Source organism: Pteronotus mesoamericanus, unplaced genomic scaffold (assembly GCF_021234165.1).
Source record: "Pteronotus mesoamericanus isolate MK-2021 breed Mesoamerican mustached bat unplaced genomic scaffold, CSHL_Meso_final scaffold_167, whole genome shotgun sequence".
Taxonomy (NCBI): domain Eukaryota; kingdom Metazoa; phylum Chordata; class Mammalia; order Chiroptera; family Mormoopidae; genus Pteronotus; species Pteronotus mesoamericanus.
The window spans coordinates 38,757,222-38,779,320 of NW_026555308.1; the positions used below are offsets into that span (position 1 = coordinate 38,757,222).

The 22,099-nt window shown below is 39.2% G+C and overlaps 1 protein-coding gene across 1 annotated transcript in view; it reads left to right on the forward strand.

The window, feature by feature from the left end:
- The window catches only part of EPB41L4A (erythrocyte membrane protein band 4.1 like 4A), a 245,132-nt gene that overhangs the window by 150,604 nt on the left and 72,429 nt on the right, over positions 1 to 22,099 (forward strand). The window contains exons 10-11 of the mRNA XM_054589971.1: positions 16,518 to 16,609; positions 17,963 to 18,040. Coding sequence (XP_054445946.1) covers positions 16,518 to 16,609; positions 17,963 to 18,040 — 170 coding nt within the window. The remainder of the gene's footprint in view (positions 1 to 16,517; positions 16,610 to 17,962; positions 18,041 to 22,099) is intronic.

The window sequence follows — 22,099 nt, forward strand, 5'->3', positions numbered from 1 at the left end:
TTATTTTTTCACTTTAATCCCTTTCAGATTTTACCGTTAGGGGTGAAAATACACACGTGTGTGCGTATACAAGCACACACGTATATTCCTTATCCCCTATGTAGTTTTATACACAGGTTTTATACTTCATAAACATTTCTCCTTATATTTATTTGTTATGTGCCTGCACAGTGTTTGATAATGTTTTGCTTTATTTTTATGTATTTTACTTTTTTCTTAATATTGTGCATCAGTTTTTTCTCATATTTTGTCTTATAACTAGTTTTTGCTGCTAGAAGTGAAAACTATGCAATTTTATGTATATTTCCAACTGGCCATTTCGCTGAATTCTTATATTCTAGCCAAGAGTTCTTAATTTGATTCTCATAAATTTGTATAGATGGTATATATTACTTGCAAATAAAAATAAATTATTCCTTCATTTCTGTTATTTATGTTTTGTATTTTATAGTGTTGGTCAGAACTTCAAAAAGAGTGTTAAGTGATCTAGCAATATAAGACATCCTTGGTTGATTTCTGATTTTAATTAAAAACAACTATTGTTGACCACTTATGTATTAGCTCTTGGTTTTAAAAATATATGTTTATTGCCAGGGGTTACATTTTTAAAAAGTCTATTGTCAAATATTTTATTTCCACTGAATGCCTTGAAATCAAAGATATTTGCTTGTTCACTCATTAACAGCTAATGCTTATTTCAAAAATTCAGGTGAGATGGAAGTGGCTGAGACCAGGGTTGCAACCTTCCAGGTGCTGAGGAGCTGTTGGATTCTGGATTTAGCCATATGGTTTTGTAGATTGGGGAGATATGAGAGAGAAGCATTCTGGTGACTAGAAGGTGTTGGGCTGGAAAGGCAGGGAGAATGGAGCTGGCAGTGGGAAAGGCTGTAAGAAGAACCTTCTTGATGGAGGATTCAGGGAGGGGGTGGAGATTGGAAGTCCCATTTTAACACATTGAGTCTGAGATGACTGTTAGATATCTAAGTGCAGATATTTAATACGTGGTCTGTATGAGCCTGGAATTTGGGACCAAAGTCTGAGCAGAATATTCAGATTTGAGAATCATTGACATATCCTGGTATTAAAAGCCACGAGACTGTGTGAAATCACTAGGAAAATGAATAAGAGAAGAGGAAGAACCAGAAAAGGGGACCAAGAAGGAACAACCAAGGAGGTAGAAAGAACACTAATTGTCTTCAGCTTTGCCAGGTAAAAATCATGTAGTATGTAAACATCAAATGATGCTGATGTGTCAAATAAGATACGGCCTGAGAATTGACCACTGAATTTAGGAAATGCAGGAAGTCATTGAGAAGGCCAGCTTTGGTGGCTTGAAGAGTGAGCTGTAATCCAACAGTTCCACTCTTAGGTCTGGGCACCCTAGAGAATCACAAGGGGCATGTATGTTCATTGTAGCACTTATGTGAAAGTAAAAAAAAAGACCCAGTAGTTCATCATAGGAGAATGAACACCTAAATTGATGCATATTAAGTAAGAAAAAAAAATAAAAGTGGCAATAATGAAATTGGAGATGGTGTAGACAAGTCTTTTGAGAAGTTTAGGCATGAAGAGAAACAAATAGGAAGACTGATGAGAGGGGAAACAGATGAAGAAGGAGGTATAGCTTTTTGTTTTGTTTTTAACATTGGAAGAAATACTAGTATATCTATACTCTGATGAGAATGAACTAACACATGGTGAAAACTTGACACTGTAGGAGAGAGAATTGCTGGAGTGATGATATTCTTTGAGTAGATGACAGGGGGTGACATCCAGTGTATAAATGGAGGGTTTGATGTTAGAGGGCAGGCAGGACAGCTCACCTGTGGTTAGCAGGTGGGAAGATGGAGCAGAGGAATGTAGATTAGGGTAGGTGGGTAGTTTTCTAAAAGTGATTCTGCTTTTTATTTTGAGGGAACTAGGTGGTGAGTTCAACTGAGACTGAGCTTGAGGCGGTGCCGAGGGTCCAAAGGAAGAGGAAGATATGAAATAGTAATTTTGGAGAGAAAATGGACAAAGGGCATGTGGCTTGATGATATAATATGATAACGTGGTAGTACGGAGGGTGACGAGTTCAGAGTGAGACAATCACAGGGTGCTTTTCTCCAGCACATTCCGCAGCACCGGTGCAGGCAGGAAGCAAGTGGAGAGCTGGCTTTGTTAAGAGAGCAGTGCAAAGAGGGAGGAGGGCAAGGAACTCCAGTGAGTCAGGGGAGCAACCCCAGTGATTTACCATGGAACCGAGACTGGGTGAGGAGATGAGGACAGTGAAAGCAAGGTCAGGCCTGTGGGTGGAGGTCCTGGTGGCCTTGAAAGATTGTTGGGGGTGGAGCCGTGGAGGGAGTGAGCTGAACAGAGAGGGTGGTGGTCCGAAAGGGAGGTACCAGGCCTTGAGATTATGGAGGAATTTCAGTTATTACAAGTGGAAAGCCCTAGGGCAGTGGTTCTCAACTGGGGGCAATTACCTCTCACCCCCAGGATATTTGGTAATATCTACAGACGTTTGTGGTTGTCACAGTGCTGGGTGGGATAGGAGTGCTATTGGCATCTAGAGGGTACATGTTGGATATGCTGTTAAACATTGCACAGTATATTTAAAATTGGCAAAGGACAGTCCCCCACAAATGGCAATAGTGCTGAAGCCGAAAAGCCCTGCACTAGAGTTCTGAGCATGGAGTGGGTGCCTGGGATTGGGAGGAAGACGGCATCATTGGAGGGGGACGTTCAGGGAACCGAGATGTCTGGGTGTTGGAGGGATCATTTCTATTACTTGTATATTGAAATTTCTGTTAATTAACACAAGGCTAGTCCTGGAGAGAGTGACCGTGACTGCAGTGGCATCCACGTGTGAGGGAGATGTCTATAAGGATGACAGCCACCAGACTGCAGGCGGTGTGATCTGATGAGATTCAGAGCGGGGAGTTGAGAGGGAAGAGAGAGAAAGGCCTAAAAGTGGATGTGGGAAGAAAGGAGGACTCACTCTTACTTTCAGCCCCAGTGGTAAGGGAAGAGTGGGGACAAAAAGGGAACAGCCAGCACTTGAGAGGAATGCAGTTGAGACAGTCTCCTCAGCAGAGAGCCAGGTTTCCGCTGGCCCAACAGGGTGAAGGCAGTGTGAGAGAATGGATTGAGGAACTAAGGGATTTTGCTGATGACAGGCCACGAATTCCAGAGGGCACAAAGGGAGGGTTCCAGGAGTTGGCAGCAGTGGAAGAATGGGACAGACTAGGGGGTGTGCTGAGTATTACTTGGGTGTGACTGACACGAACAGAGATAGGGAGCATAGTGAGGTTGGGTTTAAGGCAGGTGAAGGTGGAGAGGCTGTGAATGTCAGAAGGCAGCGAGGGTTGGTCTGCCCTGTCTGTTCATCCACCCTGGTGATGGGGGTGGAAGGTCCCAGTGTCCCAGTTCAGTCTTACCTTTTATGGGAGAGGCCCTGTCTTACCTGTATGCATGTGCTCGATCTTGACACTGGCTGATGAACTTTAGGGGTATCTGGGAGATACATCAAGTCCTGGGTTTCACTTACTTCGATCAGATTTACATTTCAGAAAGAGCACTGGCTGCAGGGTAGAACATGCCGGTGAAAACAGGCAGACAAGTAGGAGACTACAGATTAATCAAGGGTAGTCCCTGCAAGGGTTGAGGGGGTGGGCAGATTTGGGGGGCATTTGGGAGGTAAAATTGCTTCTGATTAGTAGCAGATTCAATGTTTTGATGAAAGATACAGAAGAGTTTTTGGATCCTACCCAAATTTCTTGGTTTCATCAGCAGGGAGAGAATGCATTCCCCAGCAGTAGGCCCAGAAGTTGGCATGTACTGAGCACATTTGTTGAATAAATGAAAAAGAAAAAAAGAAAAAAATTCTGCTCTGATTACTTTTATGTATAACGCATCATGAAACTAACCTCAGCTAAACTTACCCAGTGTGACAGGATGAAGAACGAAAAGATTCCTGGCAACTCTGGCCATGCGTAATTAGACCCACTTGGCCGAACTCTCAGGCCTGCTTTGAGAAAAGTACACGGGAAGTGACGATGGCCAGGAGTTGTCACTGTTTGTCAACAAGCCCAGGAAGTCTCGCTAGGGTTCCTTCACATTTTAAGTGGAACTACAGATTTTTTAAAAGTCTTTTTATTTGAAAATGGCTCCAAATTTACAAAAACCTGCAAAAATTAAAATATTACACAAACAGCCCTGGCCGGGTAGCTCAGTTGGTTTGAGTATTGTCCTGTACACCAGAAAGTTGCAGGCTCAATCCCTGGTTGGGGCATGTACAAGAGGCCACCAGGTGATGTTTCTTTCTCCCCCCGTCCCCCCATAAACATATCCTTAGCTGAGGATTAAAAACAATTAAGTCAAAAACATGATGACCTCTTCTTGTTCACATTCAGTTATTGTTAACATTTTATTTTTCTTTTTCATTTGTTATCTACACACACATGTGATTTTTTTCTGAATGATTTAAGAGTAAGTTTCACATGTTGTATGTCTCTAAATACTTCAGTATCTATTTCATAAGACTAGGGATGACCTGTGACGTAACCAGAGTACAGTTATCAACTTTAAATAAACTTACGTTGATATAATGCTTCTATCATCTACTGTCTGTATTCCAGTGACTTAATAATGTCCTTAACAGCATTTTCCCCTTCCAGGGTAGAATCTAATTAGCCTCCTTTTTTTTCTTTTTTCTTTTATTTTAAATTTATTAATCATGTTTATTCTATTACAGTTGTCTCAGGATTTACCCCTTTATCCCCCTCCACCCATCCCAACCCCACCCCCGACTCCCACAGTCAATTCCCACTCTTGTCCATGTCTATGGGTCATTCATACATGTTCTTCGGCTAGTCCCTTCCCCTTCTTTCCACCATTGTCCTCTTTCCCCATCCCCTCTGTTCCCTTTCAGTCTGCTCCACGTTTCTGTGCCTGTGGTTCATTTTGTTCTTTAGTTTATTTTGTTGAATTGAGTCCACTTATAGGTGAGATCATATGGTATTTGTCTTTCATCACCTGGCTTATTTCACCTAGCTTAATATTCTCCAGTTCCATCCATGTTGTCGCGAAAGGTAGGAGTTCCATCTCTCTCTCTCTCTCTCTCTCTCTCTCTCTCTCTCTCTCTCCCTCTCCCCCCTTCCTCCCTCCCTCCCTCCCTTCCTTCCCTCCTTTAATGCAGATAGATTTTATTTATTTTTTTAAATGTCAAAGTTAATTATAAAATATTGAAAAATTTAAAACCATTATAAAGTCTCAGCAATTAAAACAGCATAACACCAGCACAGAAATAATCAAGTAGATCAAAGAAATATAATGAGCATTCTAGAGACAAACATAAATATCTGTCTAACAATATAATATATGATTAAGTTGATATTTCAAATCAATGGGGAAAATAAGGCTTATCCAACAAATAAGGTACATGGATGACTATTACTTGAAATAAAACAAATATGGAGCCCTATTTCACACATTATACAAGAAATATTTAGGTGAGTTAAAAATCAATATGTAGAATCTAAGGAGTTTTAGAAAAAAATAGAACTAATATTTTTCATGACCTGAAGTAAAATATTCAAACCCAGAAGCTATAAAGTAAATATTCACAATATGACTATATTAAACATTTAAGACTATAGTAATATACATATAAAAAAAGTTAAAGGACAAGTAATAGAATAGGAAAGTATTTGCAACACATCTAAAACAGGGTTAGTAGGATTTTTTTTTTTTTAGGTAAAAAAGTTCTACAAACATTTAATCAATAAATAGATAAAGAATACCAAAAAGTCATTTAAGGCTTTTTAAAAATAATAGAAATAAGCAAGAAATATACAAAACCAGGTTTAGTTTCAACAAATAGTAAAGGAACAATTAAAATAACACATCATTGTCACAATCAGATTAATGAGTATTAAAAATATTGGTAATATCAAGTATTGGCAACTGTGAAGGGAACTGGGTATTCATAGAAACTTTTTCTTCATCTTAAAGCAGTCCCTTTAGCATATTGTTCAGTACTGGTTTGGTGGAGGTGTATTCTTTTAACCTTTTTTTGTCTGGGAAAGTCCTTATTTCACCTTTCATGTTAATTGAGAGCCTTGCTAGGTAGAGCAGTCTTGGTTGGAGGCCTTTGGTTTTCACGACTTGGAATATTTCTTGCCTCTCCCTTCTGGCTTGCAGTGTTTCTGTTGAGAAATCAGCTGCTAGCTGTACTGGGGCTCCCTTATATGTTACTACCTCTTTCTCCCTTGCTGCCTTTAGGATTCTCTGTCTTTGTTATTTGCCATTTTCATGATGATGTGTCTTGGAGTGGGCCTCATTGGGTTCCTCTTGAATGGGACCCTCCGTGCTTCCTGGACCTGTGTGACTTTTTCTCTTCTCCAGTTAGAGAAGTTTTCCATCCTGACTTTTTTAAACAGGTTCTCTATCCCTTCCTCATCCTCTTCTCCTGGTATCCCTATTATACGGATATTATTATGTTTCAGGTTGTCCTGCATTTCCCTAAATGCTTCTTCATTCTTTTTGAGTCTTTTTTCATTTTCTTGCTCTTCCTGGGAGCTTTTTTCTACCTTGTCCTCCAGCTCGCTGATTCAGTCCTCAGCTTCATTGAGCCTGCTTTTGATTCCTTCTACTGTGTTCTTCAATTCAGAAATTGTATCCTTCATTTCCTCTTGTTTCTTGTTGATAGTTTCTGTGTCCTTTTTTATGCTGATATAGTTTGCAGTAAGTTCCTCATAGTTTCCTTGTAGTTTTTGGTAATTCTCTCTGAGCTCACAGAGCTTGTTGAGCTCCTTTGAACCATTGTTTTGAACTCAGTATCTTATAGTTTACTTGACTCTATTTCATTTAGTTCTCTTTGTGGGGATTCCTCCTTTCCCTTTGAGTGGGGGGTATTTCTTTATCTTCCCATTATTTGTGAGACTCTTCTCTTTTGCTTCTGCTTCTTCAGTTGATCTGTCTTGATTTCCTGACTTTGTGGTGTGAACTTCTATGGTAGGAGACCACTGTTTTTTCTTTCTGGATCTGCCTCTGATGTCAGATGTCATCCCTGTCTGACCTTAGGCAGTTTGTTCGAGACTTCCAGGAATCTACTGTTTGTGGCTGTCTCCTTCAGCTGTTAATCTAGTCACTTTGAACTCAGCAGGCCTGCTTAAACAGCTCAGGGCGGGGCAGAGACCCTCCCAGGGGTGGGGTTATTGGGTCCTCTCACACTGCTGCAGTATGGGGGAGGAGTCCGCACTGGGGTCCAGCCAGCTACTCTCACTGTTCTCTCCCCAAAGCCTCCATCCCCAGTCTCTCCTCAAGTGTCTCGAGACCTCTCTGTGCCCCCTTTAGCTAGGGATCTGTCTGTGGCTGCCACTCTGCACTCAGCAGGCGGCTTAGACAGCACAGGGCGGGGCTGAATCCCACCTGGGGGCAGGGCTATTGGGTCCTCTGACACTGGTACTGCTCAGGGGGAGTGGTCTCTGCCTGAGCAAGATGGCTGCTGCTGTGTAGGGGATGAGTCAGCACCGAGATCCCGCCAGCCACTCTCTCAGTTCTCTTCCCCAAAGCCCCTTCTCCAGTCTCTCCTCAAGTGTCTCCAGCCTACTTTGCTCTCTCCTTTGCCAGAAACCAGGGTAAGTGGCTGCAAATAAAAATTTATGTGTTGGCCCTTTAAAGAGTTCTTTGCATTTCTAGCCGCCTGTCTCTGGCAGAGAGCAACCCTGCTACATTTCTCATCTGGCTGTTTTCTGTGTACTTTTTGGGCTCTGGTGCTGTGGGCTGGAGATCCCTGCTTCTGGTTTAGACCTCGCTCTTCTCAGGGGGATCCAGCTGGCCATTTTGCTATCCTTCTGGTGCTGCTGCCCGCAGGCTCCCTGGCCCGCCTCCTCGAGTGTTGACCGTACTCCTTACCAGTTAGATTGTGCTAAAGCCGATTCTTCTGTCTCTGAGGTTACAAGGCTCCTCTCTTGCTATTGTTCAGTTGTTTGTTCCAGGTGATTTGATTTCTCCACAATTTAGTTGTAATTCCAGGTTGTTCCTGGTAGGAGGTCAGTGTGACTTCCACTCAATCCTCTACCATCGTGATTCTAATTAGCCTCCTTTAAGTGGAACATTCCCCCCCTTTATTTATTTAATTTAAATTTTATTTTTGATGATAGTTTACATTCAATATTATGTTGTATTAGTTATAGGTGTACAGCATAGTGGTTAATCTAGAACAGTTTTGTAGTATTTTTGTTCTTTATGACATTGACATTTTTGAAGAATATAGTTCTATCCCACTTCTGAAAAATAGAAATTTCTCATTTCACGTGAGTCTCTTGTTTCCTTGTGATTAGACTGAGGCTCTGTGTTCTCAGCTGGAAGCCTACACAGGTGAGACTGTGTCCCTCTCAGGGTACCACAGCTGGAGGCACATGGTGACCACCTGTCTTTCGTTGATTAAATTTGACCACCCAGTCCTGGTGTTGCCTGATTTTCAACTGTATAATTACTGTCTTTTTTCTCCTTTGCAACTAATAAGTAATCAGTAGGGAGATACTTTAATTCAATGTAAATACCCTGCTTCCCTTCAGAATTTCCCTGTAGATCTAGTATTCATTGAGGCTTCTTGCCTGATCCGATTGTGTACTATAATTCTTGCATAATGCTGATTTTCTAGTTCTCCCACTCCCTCTGTATTTATTAGCCCGCACTTGGCACTCCACTGTAAGCAAGTCACACCATCTCTCTCTCTTATTTACTTTTTTTGTATAACTAAAATTTATTGAGGGTTAACCATGTATCAGTTAGTTATTGGCATAGACATACTAATTTCTGTGGGGTTTTTTAGTGGTTTATAATACATTACTGTACCTGACTATTGGGTCAGTACAAGCCCTTTTAATCTGGCTTTTGTGCTCTTTTGACCTTCCCTTGGTCATTTTTTGTTACTTTCTTTCACTTTATTACAATATGATATTTCAGATGCATCTTCTGCCCCACGCCCACAACCGTTGCTCCAAAGAGCCCTGGTTACCTGTAGCGGGGAAGGGTCAAGATCTAGGTGTTAAATGTGGTCCTTGCTACTGGGGTGACTTTGTTTCTTGATCTTTCCAGTAGACAAAGCTAGGGATTATATGCATGCATGTACACATGCATACAAATACACACATATATACATATGTATGTATGCATATAAACATGCTTATACAGTTTAGAAATCATGAGTTCATACCATACCTCTAATTTCCATGCTTCACCACAGGATTTTATTTATATATATTTATATATTTATATGTATTTATATACATGTATAAAATTTTGTTTTATTTATTTGAGGGATGGAAGGAGGGGATAGAGAGACAGATTGCTTCGTTGTTCCACTTATTTATGCATTCTTTGGTATGTGCCCTGACCAGAGAAGGAACACACAACTTTGGCATATTGGGACGATGCTCTCACCAACCGACATACCTGGGCGGGGACCCACAGGGTTCTTTCTTGCCTTCTCTTGTTTCATATTTATATGTCCTTTTTTTTGGCCATGAGAACCTTGGCTCCTGACACTAGTAACACATGTACTCATTTCCTCAATTCCAAAATACATCCAAAACAGTTTCTGAGTTGCTTTGGCCAAACCACTAAAGTTGACAGTGTTTTGCACTGCTTTCATTCACAGAGAGCACCTTGCCAAAACTGAGGACATAGAGTCAAATACTGAGTTCAAAATTTACTTGGGTTGGCGCTTCCCGCCTTTCCTATTACTGTGGTTATGATGTTCATGTGAGATTTACTTGTTTCAATTGGCTTTCAGTTATTGGGCCCCTCCTCATATCCTTCCTTATTTGATTTTTTTTTTCCTGAAGATGTAGAAGATTAACATGCTTTTAAAAGTAAAACTATACAAAAGTCACATTTAGAAAAGTAATCGCTAACTCCCATATTCCTTCAGTCCTTCACACTTCCTTGTATGTAAACAACTTCAGTGTTTTATGGTTTATCCTCCCTGTACTTCTATTTGCAAAGATAAGCATAGTTTGAATGTTTCCTTCTTGCTTGCCTAAAAGATAGCATACTGTATATATTATTTTGTACTTTCTTTTTCTTTTACCTAGTAATTCCTCATAGAAATCTCTATATCAGATTATCAAGAGCTTGTTCTTTTATACAGCTGTATAGTATTCAACTAAGGGCATATTGCATAGTTTACTCAACCAGTCTCTTTTACTGGGGCATTTAGTTTTCACTTACAAACTTTTCTTTAATGAATAACTTTCTGAGTATGTACTTTTTATATTGTAGGAGGGTGTCTTTGGGGTAAACCCCCAGGAGTAGGAATGCATGGTCAAAGAGTAACGTAATTTTGTAGTTTGTTAGTTATTGCCATATTCCTCCTCTCCAACCTCCATGCAAAGTTTTTGTGGCACTTTGCATTTCTACCTACAGTATATGAGCATATCTGGGACTCCAGATGTAATATTTTCCTCCAAGTCTTCCTAACTGTGGCTTTGTGAATAATATTTGGATTCTGATGCTACATAACAGTTTGGTTTGGTGTCTCTCAGGTTCACTAATGGACTACTAGACATATGGTCACAAAGCATGGTTCAAGCCCAGGTCTCATACTTATCCTTACTCAACAACATTTAACCTACATTTCCTTACCTGTAAAGTGAGGATGGTAGCACCTGTCTTACAGTGTTGTTTCCAGGTTGAAAGCACCTAGTCCAAAGTTGGGCATATAATAGGCCCCCAGTACCTGTATCTGAATTGAAACTGTCTTGGCCTCATGCCTCTTAGAACTACTGATGTTTTGCACAGAAAAGGCCTCTGGGAGCACCTTGTTCTTGACCAGTCTTGGCTGGTGAATGACTTGTGCCAAGGCAGGAAGGGGAGCCCTGGTTTTCCAGGCCTATGGACTCACCTTTGTTTCATTTGCTAGTATGTTTGTTAACATTCTCCATAATTAAAACACATAGGTTATTTGTTTAGAAGAAATTTTTAAATTGTGCTATAAAATTTTTTGATAGTATGAGTAGATCTTACTAAATTTGCCTGTATTTTTAACAAGCTTAAGTAACATTTGTTATTAAATTTTTTAAACATTTGTGAGACTGGGAATAAAGATTAATTATCATTAAAAATTATCTACAAGAGAGAAATGTAGACATTTTTGTAAATGTGACAGTTTCTGTAAAGAGCAGAGGAGGAAAAGATAAGGTAAAAACAGAAATAACAAAAGCAAACCAGCTGGAATTCTGAGTTGGTGTATGAACTTTTTCAAATAGGAAGCAGAATAAGGTCAACATAATAATTTTCAAAGATTACTGAAACATGATATCAGTATTTTCTAATGAAAATATTGGAGGAAAGGAAAAAAGAGAAGCAACACAATTTAACATAACCAACTCTATAATCTATGTTTTTATGAACCTAGAGTTACGTACAATTATTCATCAGGCAACCAATTTATTCATATGTAAAAGATAAAGAGATTTCTCACATTTAGTACTTATTTTGAATATATAACCCACACAACTGACAAAAGAGTACTGGAATATTTTTGCTGTTTTTGTTCTTTTATTGTAAACTATAATATGTATGCAGGAATGGAAATTAATTTTATTGTTTGAGTACTCTGCTGAAATGCACATGATTTTTAATTCAAACCATACTACATGCATTTCAAAAAGAATTAAAAAAAAACTGGTGTGTGTAGGGGTGTTTGTGTGGTGTAATATTTTTTAAACCAGAGTACTGAATAAACATTTCCTTGAAAAAAAGTTCTTTGTTTATATAAATCAGGGACATGCCAACTACCTTACCAGCCATTGGAGATTCACAGTACATGTTAGTACATCAAAAGATCTGAGTATTTTAGCCATAAGAAAGGATGAAATACTGCTGTTTGTGACAACAGAGATGGATCTTGAGAGTATCATGCTAAGCGAAATAAGTCAGATGGAAAAAGAAAAGAACCACATGATTTCGTTCATGTATAGGATATAAAACAGAAAGCAACAAGTAAACAAACAAAGGAAACTCATAGACACAGAAACAGAGTGGTGGTTACCAGAGAGGAATCGGGGCAGAGAGAGGAGGACTAGGATAAAGGGGGTTCAAATTTATGGTGACAGAGGGAGACTAGTCTTTGGGTGGTGAGCATTCCACACAGTGTACAGATAGATGATATATTATAAAACTGTACACTTGAAACTTACATAGTGTTACTAACCAATGTCACCCCCAATAAATTAAAAGATCTGAATATTTAACCCATTGTTTCCCAAACTTACTTGACCATAGAACTCTTTTTTTCCCCACACTATAACAAGACAGTAACAGTGTAAGAAACACTCTTTAGGGAGCATTTTGTAAAGAAAAAAGCTTGAATAAGATATTTTACTCAGTGTTTTAAAAATTTCCTTCTAATATCCTTTCCAAATAATGATGAGGTTGGTAATTTTTTTTTGTTGCAGGGCTTACTCTGAATTCTTCCTCTGGGTTGGGATGCTTGGAGGAGAGAGCAATAGGACATATGAGGGGAGTCGTTAAAACAAGCTTTGTGCTCTCTCACATACACAGACAGCTTGATTTTTTAAAATATAGTTTTTCAATTTTACCATTTTTAAAGAGAAAATTTTTCAAAATGCTTAATATTTTGTGACACCTCTTTAGTGTATTTTCAGTTAAAGAATAAATCTTTTCAATTCTACCACTTGCCTTCCTTTGCTTTATCAGTAGTTATTTCATTCGTTTGCTATCAACCCTCTGATGATTTTGGTTTTTTACCCGCCCCCCCAGTCCCTAAAATAAGTTAACAGTTGCAAAGTACATATATTGTAAATCTTGTACATGTTGTAGAGATCAAATGTTTAAAAAAAAAAATCCCTCGGTACTTTAGTAATCTTCATACTTCTCTCCCCTGCTCCTAGAGATCACTGACGCAACGCAGCCACTCTGCTGCAGGTCTTGACAGTATATAACAATCGCATCTTTCTACTGTTAACGACACTTATCTATTTTAAATATCTGACCTATGCACTGTACCTTAGGCTACTTCTGGTGACCTTGGAGACGGGCAAATGCATAACAATTTGAAAATTACTGAGGATTGAGATGTCCATCCTCATACTCCAGGAAGCCTGGGAAGGCAGACTGTCCGGCTGTGGCCGCCTCCCAAGGCAGAAACAGAAGAACTGGCTGGAGTGTGGGCTGTGCTTGCCAGGGCGGGTCAGGCTTGGGAGAGGCAGTGAAGCCTGACCTGGCCCAGGGAAAGCAAGTTGCTGTGCAGCTTGACATGTGAGCCCCTCCATGGCCCTGCCTGTAATCTCAATACACTTAGGAGAAGCCAGGCTAAAGCAGATTTAATTCTTCAAGACTGCGAAGAGAAACCTAGACCACAAAGATGAGAAAAGAGGCTGAGAAGACCAGAGGGAATTAGGTTGGGAATTCATTGATACTATACAGGTCCTGAATTCTTAACACAGGATGGAATTGGGCGTTTGAGCCAAGTTTAGCTATTGATCCACAGCCCAGTGGAGTCCCCACATGATATCTGAGTTACAGGTGAATTAAGCTTGATCAGTCCACAAAATAAAAAGGAATAGATTCAGACCAGAGCTTTGCTTATGGCATGAAAGGACGAAAGCTATAAAGTGAGTAATTTTGCCAAAAGCAAGCATTACATGCTTGGATAAAGATCTTTTAGCAGTAGATTGGAATGAACTTAAGCAGCGTCTCATCTTTGAATGAATGAGTGGAAAGGTGCTAACTGTCTCTGTGTGGGAAAGGCTTAGGAGGGGAGTGGTAGGAAGAAAGACATTTGCAATGCCAGCAGTTGCTTTAAAGTGGCAAAAACACACCCAGTTATTCAGAATCCTTGGTTCCCTTTTTTGTTGTTAACCCTCCTTGTAGTATTTGGATTATTCTGCTAACAATGGGACAAAAAACAGGCAGCTGCTGTTAAAGCCCTGTATTAATGGAGAATGAGTTTATACGTGTTATTTGCCCACAGAAGACGTAATTAGGAGGCCTATGGGGGGCTCTTTTGTTCCTTTAACATATTTGTACTTGAGAAAACTCATTTCTGGTTAAATCTTAAATATCTTTTATCCTTTCATTAAGTAAGGCTCTTTTAAAAATGTACTAAAAATTAGATACCTTGTGTGACCAGGTTTCTATTTGAAAAGCAAACAAATACGAATGTTTATGTGAAGAATTAAGTGAAAATCAGTCCACTTAAGATTTATATTTAAATCTTAAAATTTAAGATTTATATTTAAGATTGAATGGCTTTTGGTTTCTCCTTCACTTTCGGAAACCTGGATTATATGTTATTAAGTAACTTTTTGAAAATTTGATTTAGGTCTGTAAGTGCCACCTTATTTGTGGGTGCTCTTGCTGACACATGAAAGTGCCTGTGTCACCCAGAGGTCATCGCCAGCCCATTTCTTGTCGCTGGTGACGCCCAGGAGGTCCCGCTTCAGTTACTGAAAGCGACAGGAAGATGGGGGTGCACACACTGTGGAGGGCGGTGGTGCGGCAGCCTATCCTATTCTTGCTTTGTCGTAGTTGTTTATCCTGATCACAGTGCAATCACAAGCAAAATTATTGTAAAATACACAGCTTGTGCACTAGATTTTTGTGTAATCCTGTGACCTTAAAAACACTGACCTGTTACATAAGAAATGCTTAATCGTAGTTGTCTCTCTGGAGGGGGAACCAGTGACAGTGGTTAGTTACCCTTGTGTATCCGCTTTGGTAACTTTGGTGAGAGGGTGTGTACTATATGTTTAGAAAAAGTAAAAGGGGGAAAAAAAATCCTCCTGAGAGTTCCCATCTCCTGGCAGGATGCTTGGTTTCCCACCCTGCCCTGCAGACCTTTTGTGATTTCCTGTGCACTCCCTTCCCCAGCCCTCCCCCCCGTTTCTTTTTACTTTCGAGGAAAACACTTTCTGCGCTCATTGACTTTTCTTCCTCACCTCTAATTTTGTTCTCCCTATTCCTTTCATGAATGTCACTGAAGATTTCTCTCCGTGAAATGCAGTAACCTCCTCTGAAACCCTGTTTGACCTTTCTGGGTCACTTGAGACTTGTACCCTCCTCCTGGCCTCCCTGACCGATGCCTCCTGGTCTAGTTTGACCTCTCTCATCTCATCTCTGCTGTGATTTGACCTTTCTTCACTCTGTGCTCTCTTTCTGAGCAACTTTTTTTATATGCTCTTGGGTGAAATCATCTGTGTCAGCAGATACGACATGAGTCTTCAGCTCTACACCTGTATGTTTACTGACCCACTAGGTGTGGTTGGTTCTCAATTCCATGAGCATCTCAAAATCAAAATAGCCTGAACTTACTGTCCATTCCCTCCAAATCCCCATTCCCCCCCCGCCCCGCCCCCACCACCACTTGCTGTGTTTTAGTACTTGGCAGCACCCAAGACGGAAGCCTAGGAATTGTCCTAAGCTCTTCCTCCACCTCTAAAGGTTTTGGAATTATGGGTTGCCTTGCTGTAACAGGCATATATTGGCTCTGTTTTTATCACACCCTTTTAGTTTTACAAATAAACTTTTGAATTGGGCCTCATTCCAGATGGACTTGGGAAAAAATTCATGCATATAAATGTTCTGTCCTTATTAAAAGTAGCAGGGACAGGGAGGTATTTTAATTATTCCTCTGCATTGATAATTTTGTTTATGAAGCCATAGAAACCTCATTCCAGGGGCATTTCTTCAATTGAGACATGAGCTTGGTTTTTATTTGAAACTAAATTAGCAATTATATAACTTCACAGAGCTTGTGGTTCATTATTTCAGTGCTTATGTTGTTTTCTACTCCTTCATTTAAAAACATAAATAATATCTTCTCCTGCACAGTTTGAATTACCCCTACTATTGCCTTTGTTTCTAATGTATTAAATATAGATAAATAAACACCAGATTAAAATTACAGTTAAAATTTATTATATACCTATTATATGATAATGTACATATACCGTGTCACTTAATTTAATTCACCCAGTAACTTGATGCTGAATGGAGAAAGTTAGAATCAGACATTATTTAACTTGCCCAGATTATACTGCTGTGCTGGTTGGTTCTCCCTGTGACACTCATGAGATTCATTAGACACCAGTTTAAATGTGGCCTGGATATCCCAGAAAGTAACACATTGATGGGCCTCTCCTTTTTATTGGGAGTTGATTTGCACATGGTCAGTACTTTTCCTGTTTTGGTGCCCATTTGTGACTGAAGAGTTTTTGATATTTGAGTACCATCACCTTGGTTACCAATGATCATGGGTGATGTAGAAGTAGATAAGGTCATGGCATTAAGATTTACATAGAACTGATATTGTAATTTTAATTAATTAAAGTTTTAAAGCAAACCCCCAAAAATAGTTACAAAAAGATCATTGTTCTTTATTTTATGTGTTAACAATAATTTGTCTGTTTTCTTGGATTTTTGTTACCTTGGACAGAAATTCAGGTAGCTGTTATCTGAAACATGTTATGGTTAGTAATTCATGTTCTCTCTCTTTTTCCCAGTGCAATGAGACCTCATTCTTCTTTGAAGCTCGAAGTAAAACTGCTTGCAAGCATCTTTGGAAGTGTAGTGTAGAACATCATACATTTTTTAGGTATGTTAATGCGAAAGTTTTGTTCATTGCTCTAGTAAGTGAAAATCACATTTGTTTTTATAACAAGAATTCCGTTCTGTATAAAAGTTGCAATCTACAGGGTTTTTTATTTTTCTTCTAGTCACCTAATATTCTTGATCACATTATTACAAATAGGTGTATATGCCCACACATACATATACACACATACATTATAAGAAAAGGCCAAGGGCATTATTATTACTATTATTGGTTTATGTAAAAAGTGTAGCCTTGGTATTTGTGGAAATTGTGTTCTGCTGCGGACATGCTAAATTTGAAATGCCTGTTGTCACTCAAGTGGAGATGTTGGCTGTGTAAGGCTTATTCGAAAGAACAGTGTTGGCTATGTAAACTTAGAGTTTAAGCAAGGAGGACTGGATGAGGTCACCTATGAAAAAAGTGAAGAGAGGGAAGCAGAAAACCAAGGACAGAGTGGGGGGACCCTACCAGTATTTAGAGGACAGGAAGAGCCAGCCTCGGATAATAAGGAGGAGTAACCAGGAAAGCGTGTAGGAAAATGGGAAATGTGGTGAATAGGGAGCTGGCAGCTCTCTTGCTTGCTGTGCCCCTGGGAGGCCAGGCTGAGGGAAGAGAATTGACCTTTGAATTTTGAGGACACTTTTTGTGCATTTCACATCCTTATGGTATGAAGATAAAATGAAATTTTATTAGGTAATACATTAAGCTTTATTCGTGTTTTTAATTTTAAAACTAGATGAATTATTTCCCTTATTCCTACTTGATTTGCATGAAACAATTTCTCCAAATAGCATGATGTTGGAGAAGTATTCTCACAAAATGACCAATGTCTTCCATAGAGTTTGTATTAGGAGAGGGATGTTGCCCAGAAAGCCTGGGACATGACCTCTAGTTCGGCGGGCTGGGTGGAAGAGCCGTGTCTGTGGGAGGTGCCCTGGAATGGGAGGTGCTGGACTATATGGTACAAAGAAGACCTAGCCACCCCGTCAGGTGGGATTCATTGCCGCGGGCACCTTGGCTTGGCTAACTCAACATAGTGACAAAGTTCCCAAGATTATTTAAGTAGAGAAAGTAATTTTGATTTACAATAAAGATTCTGACAACGATGATGTCTTTAGGAAATATGAGTATCTTGATATTATGCATATATAAATTCCTAGAATGTAGTTGTTTCAACTATTAGCTTGAAATAACTGATTTATTATTTCCTGCCAATATGTAGAATAAATCAGATATTTTGACTACCTGCTAAATTGTTATATTATTATATTTTCTACATAGTTTTTGCTCAAATGTTGTTTAAGTATCTGTATTTATGAGTCTTTATTTAATTTTATTTTGAAAACTCATTAGGATGCCAGAAAATGAATCAAGTTCATTGTCAAGAAAACTCAGCAAATTTGGATCCCTGAGTTACAAGCACCGGTATAGGTAAATGGCATTTTTTCTTTGGGGAGTATGTGTGAATACATAATTATTTAATTTTGCTGTCCGGATACATACATATTGCACTTTTTAAAAAAAATTTCTACAATACCAATGAATTTCATAAGCATAATAGTATATTCAAACTTTTTTGACAAAAAATGATTTTCCAGGTTTTATTTAATGTTTATATTAGCTATATTAAGTTTAGGAATTTTAGAATGTACTAGAGCTTATCTTCAGAAATGTATTTAGATATGCATTTCCCTTATTTCTAATTATGTTGTGATTATAAAACAAAATAGATATTTTGAATAGTAGCTGATCAGTGTTCTCAAGACATTCAGTAGCACTACATTTATATTGTGCATCAAGTCATGTTTTCTGCAGCATAAATCCTATGTGCAGTAATGCTAGCAATTATATCTAAACTTCATTGAGCAGTTGCTAAGTGCCATGTGTTGTGCTAAATGATTTCCATTTATTATTTCATTTAATCATGGCAGTCTTAATATTATCCTCATTAATGTGAGGGGAAACTAAGGTTTAGAGAGGCCAAGTCCCTTCTCAAGGCAAGCCCGCTAGGAAGCTGTTGAAGTGGGGGGTTCCCACCCTGGCAGTCTGACTGCAGAGCCTGTGCTTCTATCCATTAGGCAAACTATAGCGTGTTGCAGGAAAGCCTGATTGCGATTGTCATGAAGCCAGGCAGGCTCTTGTGTCTTTTTCTCATACTAGTCTTAAAAATGGGCATCTTCTCTGTTCTGAAAAAGAATTTGTTTTGTTTGAACTCCTTCTGTTAGGTAGAGAGCCTGCAATGGGCAAGACACGGCATTGGGTGCCTAGAGATACAAAAATTCAGATCTAGCCACCTCTGCCTTCAGAGAGCTGCAGTACGAGGCTGGTCGTAGGCCCTGTGAAACCCAAGCAGGGAACAGAAGTGCTGCTCAGGAGGTGGGACAGTATTCTGCAGGTCTCACTGCAGACATTGCTGAATGAAATGCTTACTTAGGAAATTTAAAAATAAACTGAGTCAAGTGTTTGCAGGACAAGGGTATGCCAGATTTTGATTCCTCTCTTTTATAACTCACTTTTTTGGTTTTGAATTTGAAGCTAGATATAATAACAGAGTGTTTAATTTTAAATGTTTGCTGCGTTCATCTTTACGTATTATTCACTTGGATATTCGCTCATTTGTTGACTTAAATAAAACTTAAATTATTGTATTATAGATGGTCTCAGTATTTGGTATTCATTGATATATAAAAATTTAACCCTTAGGTTATCAAGATTCTTTTCCAGACAGTGATATAATTATCAGGAATTTAAGGGAAGAGTAGGTACTTTTGTACTGAGAACAGCTACTAGTCACCATTTCGCTGTTCTTCCATTTAGGGCATACAGCATTTCAAGGGTTATAGGAAAAATGTGTAACTCTCTCTCTGTGTTCCTACTATTAAAATTGTAATTATGCTGTTTAACATATGCTGTAGTTAGTTTCCATAAATTTACTTATACCTGATTTCTCAAATTTATTGAAATGCAAATGTGTGGCTACTGGGAATTGTTATTATTGGATTTTGCATATTAAATATCATTTCTTCCAAGAAAGTAATTAAAAGTAACCTTTGCAGAACTGGAAGCTGTGCTAAATCTGTTCTAATTTGGTGGCTGGTCTTAACTGCCTAGTAAGTCTTAATGAAACCCAAATCTCCATGTCTGTATGTAGAAAGCACTAATGTTACAGTATCCCTGGAAGAAATGTTTCATCCCAGTGCCCAGAGCTAGGCTTGAGCAGGGATGGGGCTCCTGCTGCTGGGTGGCCGCCAGCATATAGGCTGTTAATCGTCAAAGTAGGAAAGATAACCAGTCTTTAACAAGCATCACATGCCTGCCCCTCTCTTGAGATAATCTGTAGGCCTTGTGGAATGAAAGCAGAATTGTGGAAACCCAGGGGGCCTCCTTTCTTACCCCGCAGGCTTTAGAGCATGGTGGAGCAGGAATGGCCAAACCAGTGCTGTGTGTATGACTCTGGGAGTGTCTGTATTTGTGTCTATAATTGTGTGTCGATGTTTATAGTGGTGTGTCTGTAGGTATATGTAATGTAGGGAGACAGAGTTCTAGTCTTTATCCCTTCCCTGCATCCAGGGATTTGCAGAATACCAAGGAAATTCCAACATCTTTTAGAAAAATTAGACATTACGTTAGAATGGAAAAATCAGACATTTTTAGTGATATGTGACAGCCAAAATTTAAAATTAAATTTGTGGGGAAAGACTGAGCTGAAATCTGACAGTCTAATTCTTTTGTTGTTTTATTATCAGACACCAATAATCTGAAATAGAGGTTGATTAAATCTTTGATTAAAATATTTTATTATACACTGATACCTCCTTTTCTGAGTCCCTTAAAAATTAACTTTCCCTTTACATCTTGTTAAATTGGTCGGGGGCTCCTAGTTTTGATGAGTGAATGAGGTGTATAGAATTTATATTCTAGAAATGAGAACTGGGCCTGAGAAACACCTCTGAGAACCCAGAACACCTTCTTACAGGACTTAAACCACAGACTTTCCTCATTTCTTAAAGCGTGGAAGAGAGAACAAGTTCTCATGAGAACCTCCTTTGTGTCAGGTGTTTTCATGTGTGCTACTTTATTCAATCCACTCAGTGAGCTGCCAAAGGAGATACCGTATCCTCATTCATAGAGATGAGAAATTTGAGTTGCCAATCCCAAAGTAAACTAAAGACTTCTAACCAGTAAGTGGTGAAGCTGGGATTTGGACCCAGGTGTCTCTATTTTAGTTCTCTTTCCTCTGCCCTACGGATTGCCAGTTGGGCCCCCACTTTCAGGCTGAAAAGGGCCATTGGGCATAGAATGGGCGTGTGTGTACCTGAGTGTGAGGAGGAAGGGATGTCGGTGACCATGGGAATAAGTCTCTGTCCTGTTGCTACAAACAGTCACCAGGCACTGGAAATCTCTCTAGCTATCGAACACTTCCTACTACAAAGAGATAGAATGAAATTCTATTCTATTCTATTCTTTTAAGAAAATAAAAAGAAATAGAATAGTAAGAATGCTGCACAAGAGTATTTCTGCTAGGAAATATAAGAACAAGTACACATATATTATAGATTATGAAAACAAGGCTCCAGGAGATTAAAAAAATAATCTGTTGAAGATCACCTAGAGTTGTAACAGAGCTATGTTTTTAGACTAGACTTGCATCTTCAAACTCAGTGGCTGAGTGTTCTCCTGCTTTGCCCGCGCTGCCAGCTGTGCCACACTGACCAGCAAGAGGCAAGGAAGCCGGTTTTAGTCCTGGGTCCCACACAGCCCGTGGCAGATCACTTTTTGCTCCTGGACCATAGTTTTATTAATCTTTTAATATGATTCTGTCGTTTTTCCTTTATTCCTGGGAGAGAAACCATGAGGAAAAATTGAATAATGTAAAATCTCATTATAAAATGCCTCGGTGGTCCACATAATGGGTTATATTTTTAGGGCAAATATTTTCTTCCTCTCTGCAATAAAGTACACCGTACCCAAGTCTTATAGTATAGAAAGTCTGATGAAAGCATTTATAATAGTGGAATTTTGCTCTCTATATGGGTTTTTAAAAAAATCTTTTCAGGAGAGAGGTGTTGCTGTTTGTGTTACCTTATATACTGCCTTTAAAAAAATAGTTAAATTTCAAGTGGAAGAAAACCTGTCCCAGTTTGCTTCCCTGTCTCCCCCCTGGTTCTCAGGAACTATTGAATACAAAGTACAGTCACGGATGGAATCTGGCATCTCATTTTGGGGTAACTCCTATAAATTGGGGTCCCCAGTTAGCCTGACGAGAAGTCACCTTTTGTGAGTCTTTCAAGCATTTTTAAAAATTTCTAATAAAGGTGGATGGGGTAGTGAGGAGGGGAAACTTTCACAGAAGCATGTAGGAGGTGAATTTTGCTTTATAAATCTCATTTGCGAGAGATTCACCAAAGTTTATTCTGTAAATGCAGGGTGAGTAGGATTTGGGGCCATTAAAAGGCTTTTTGGCGATAGCTCTTCTTGAGGTGAATCAAA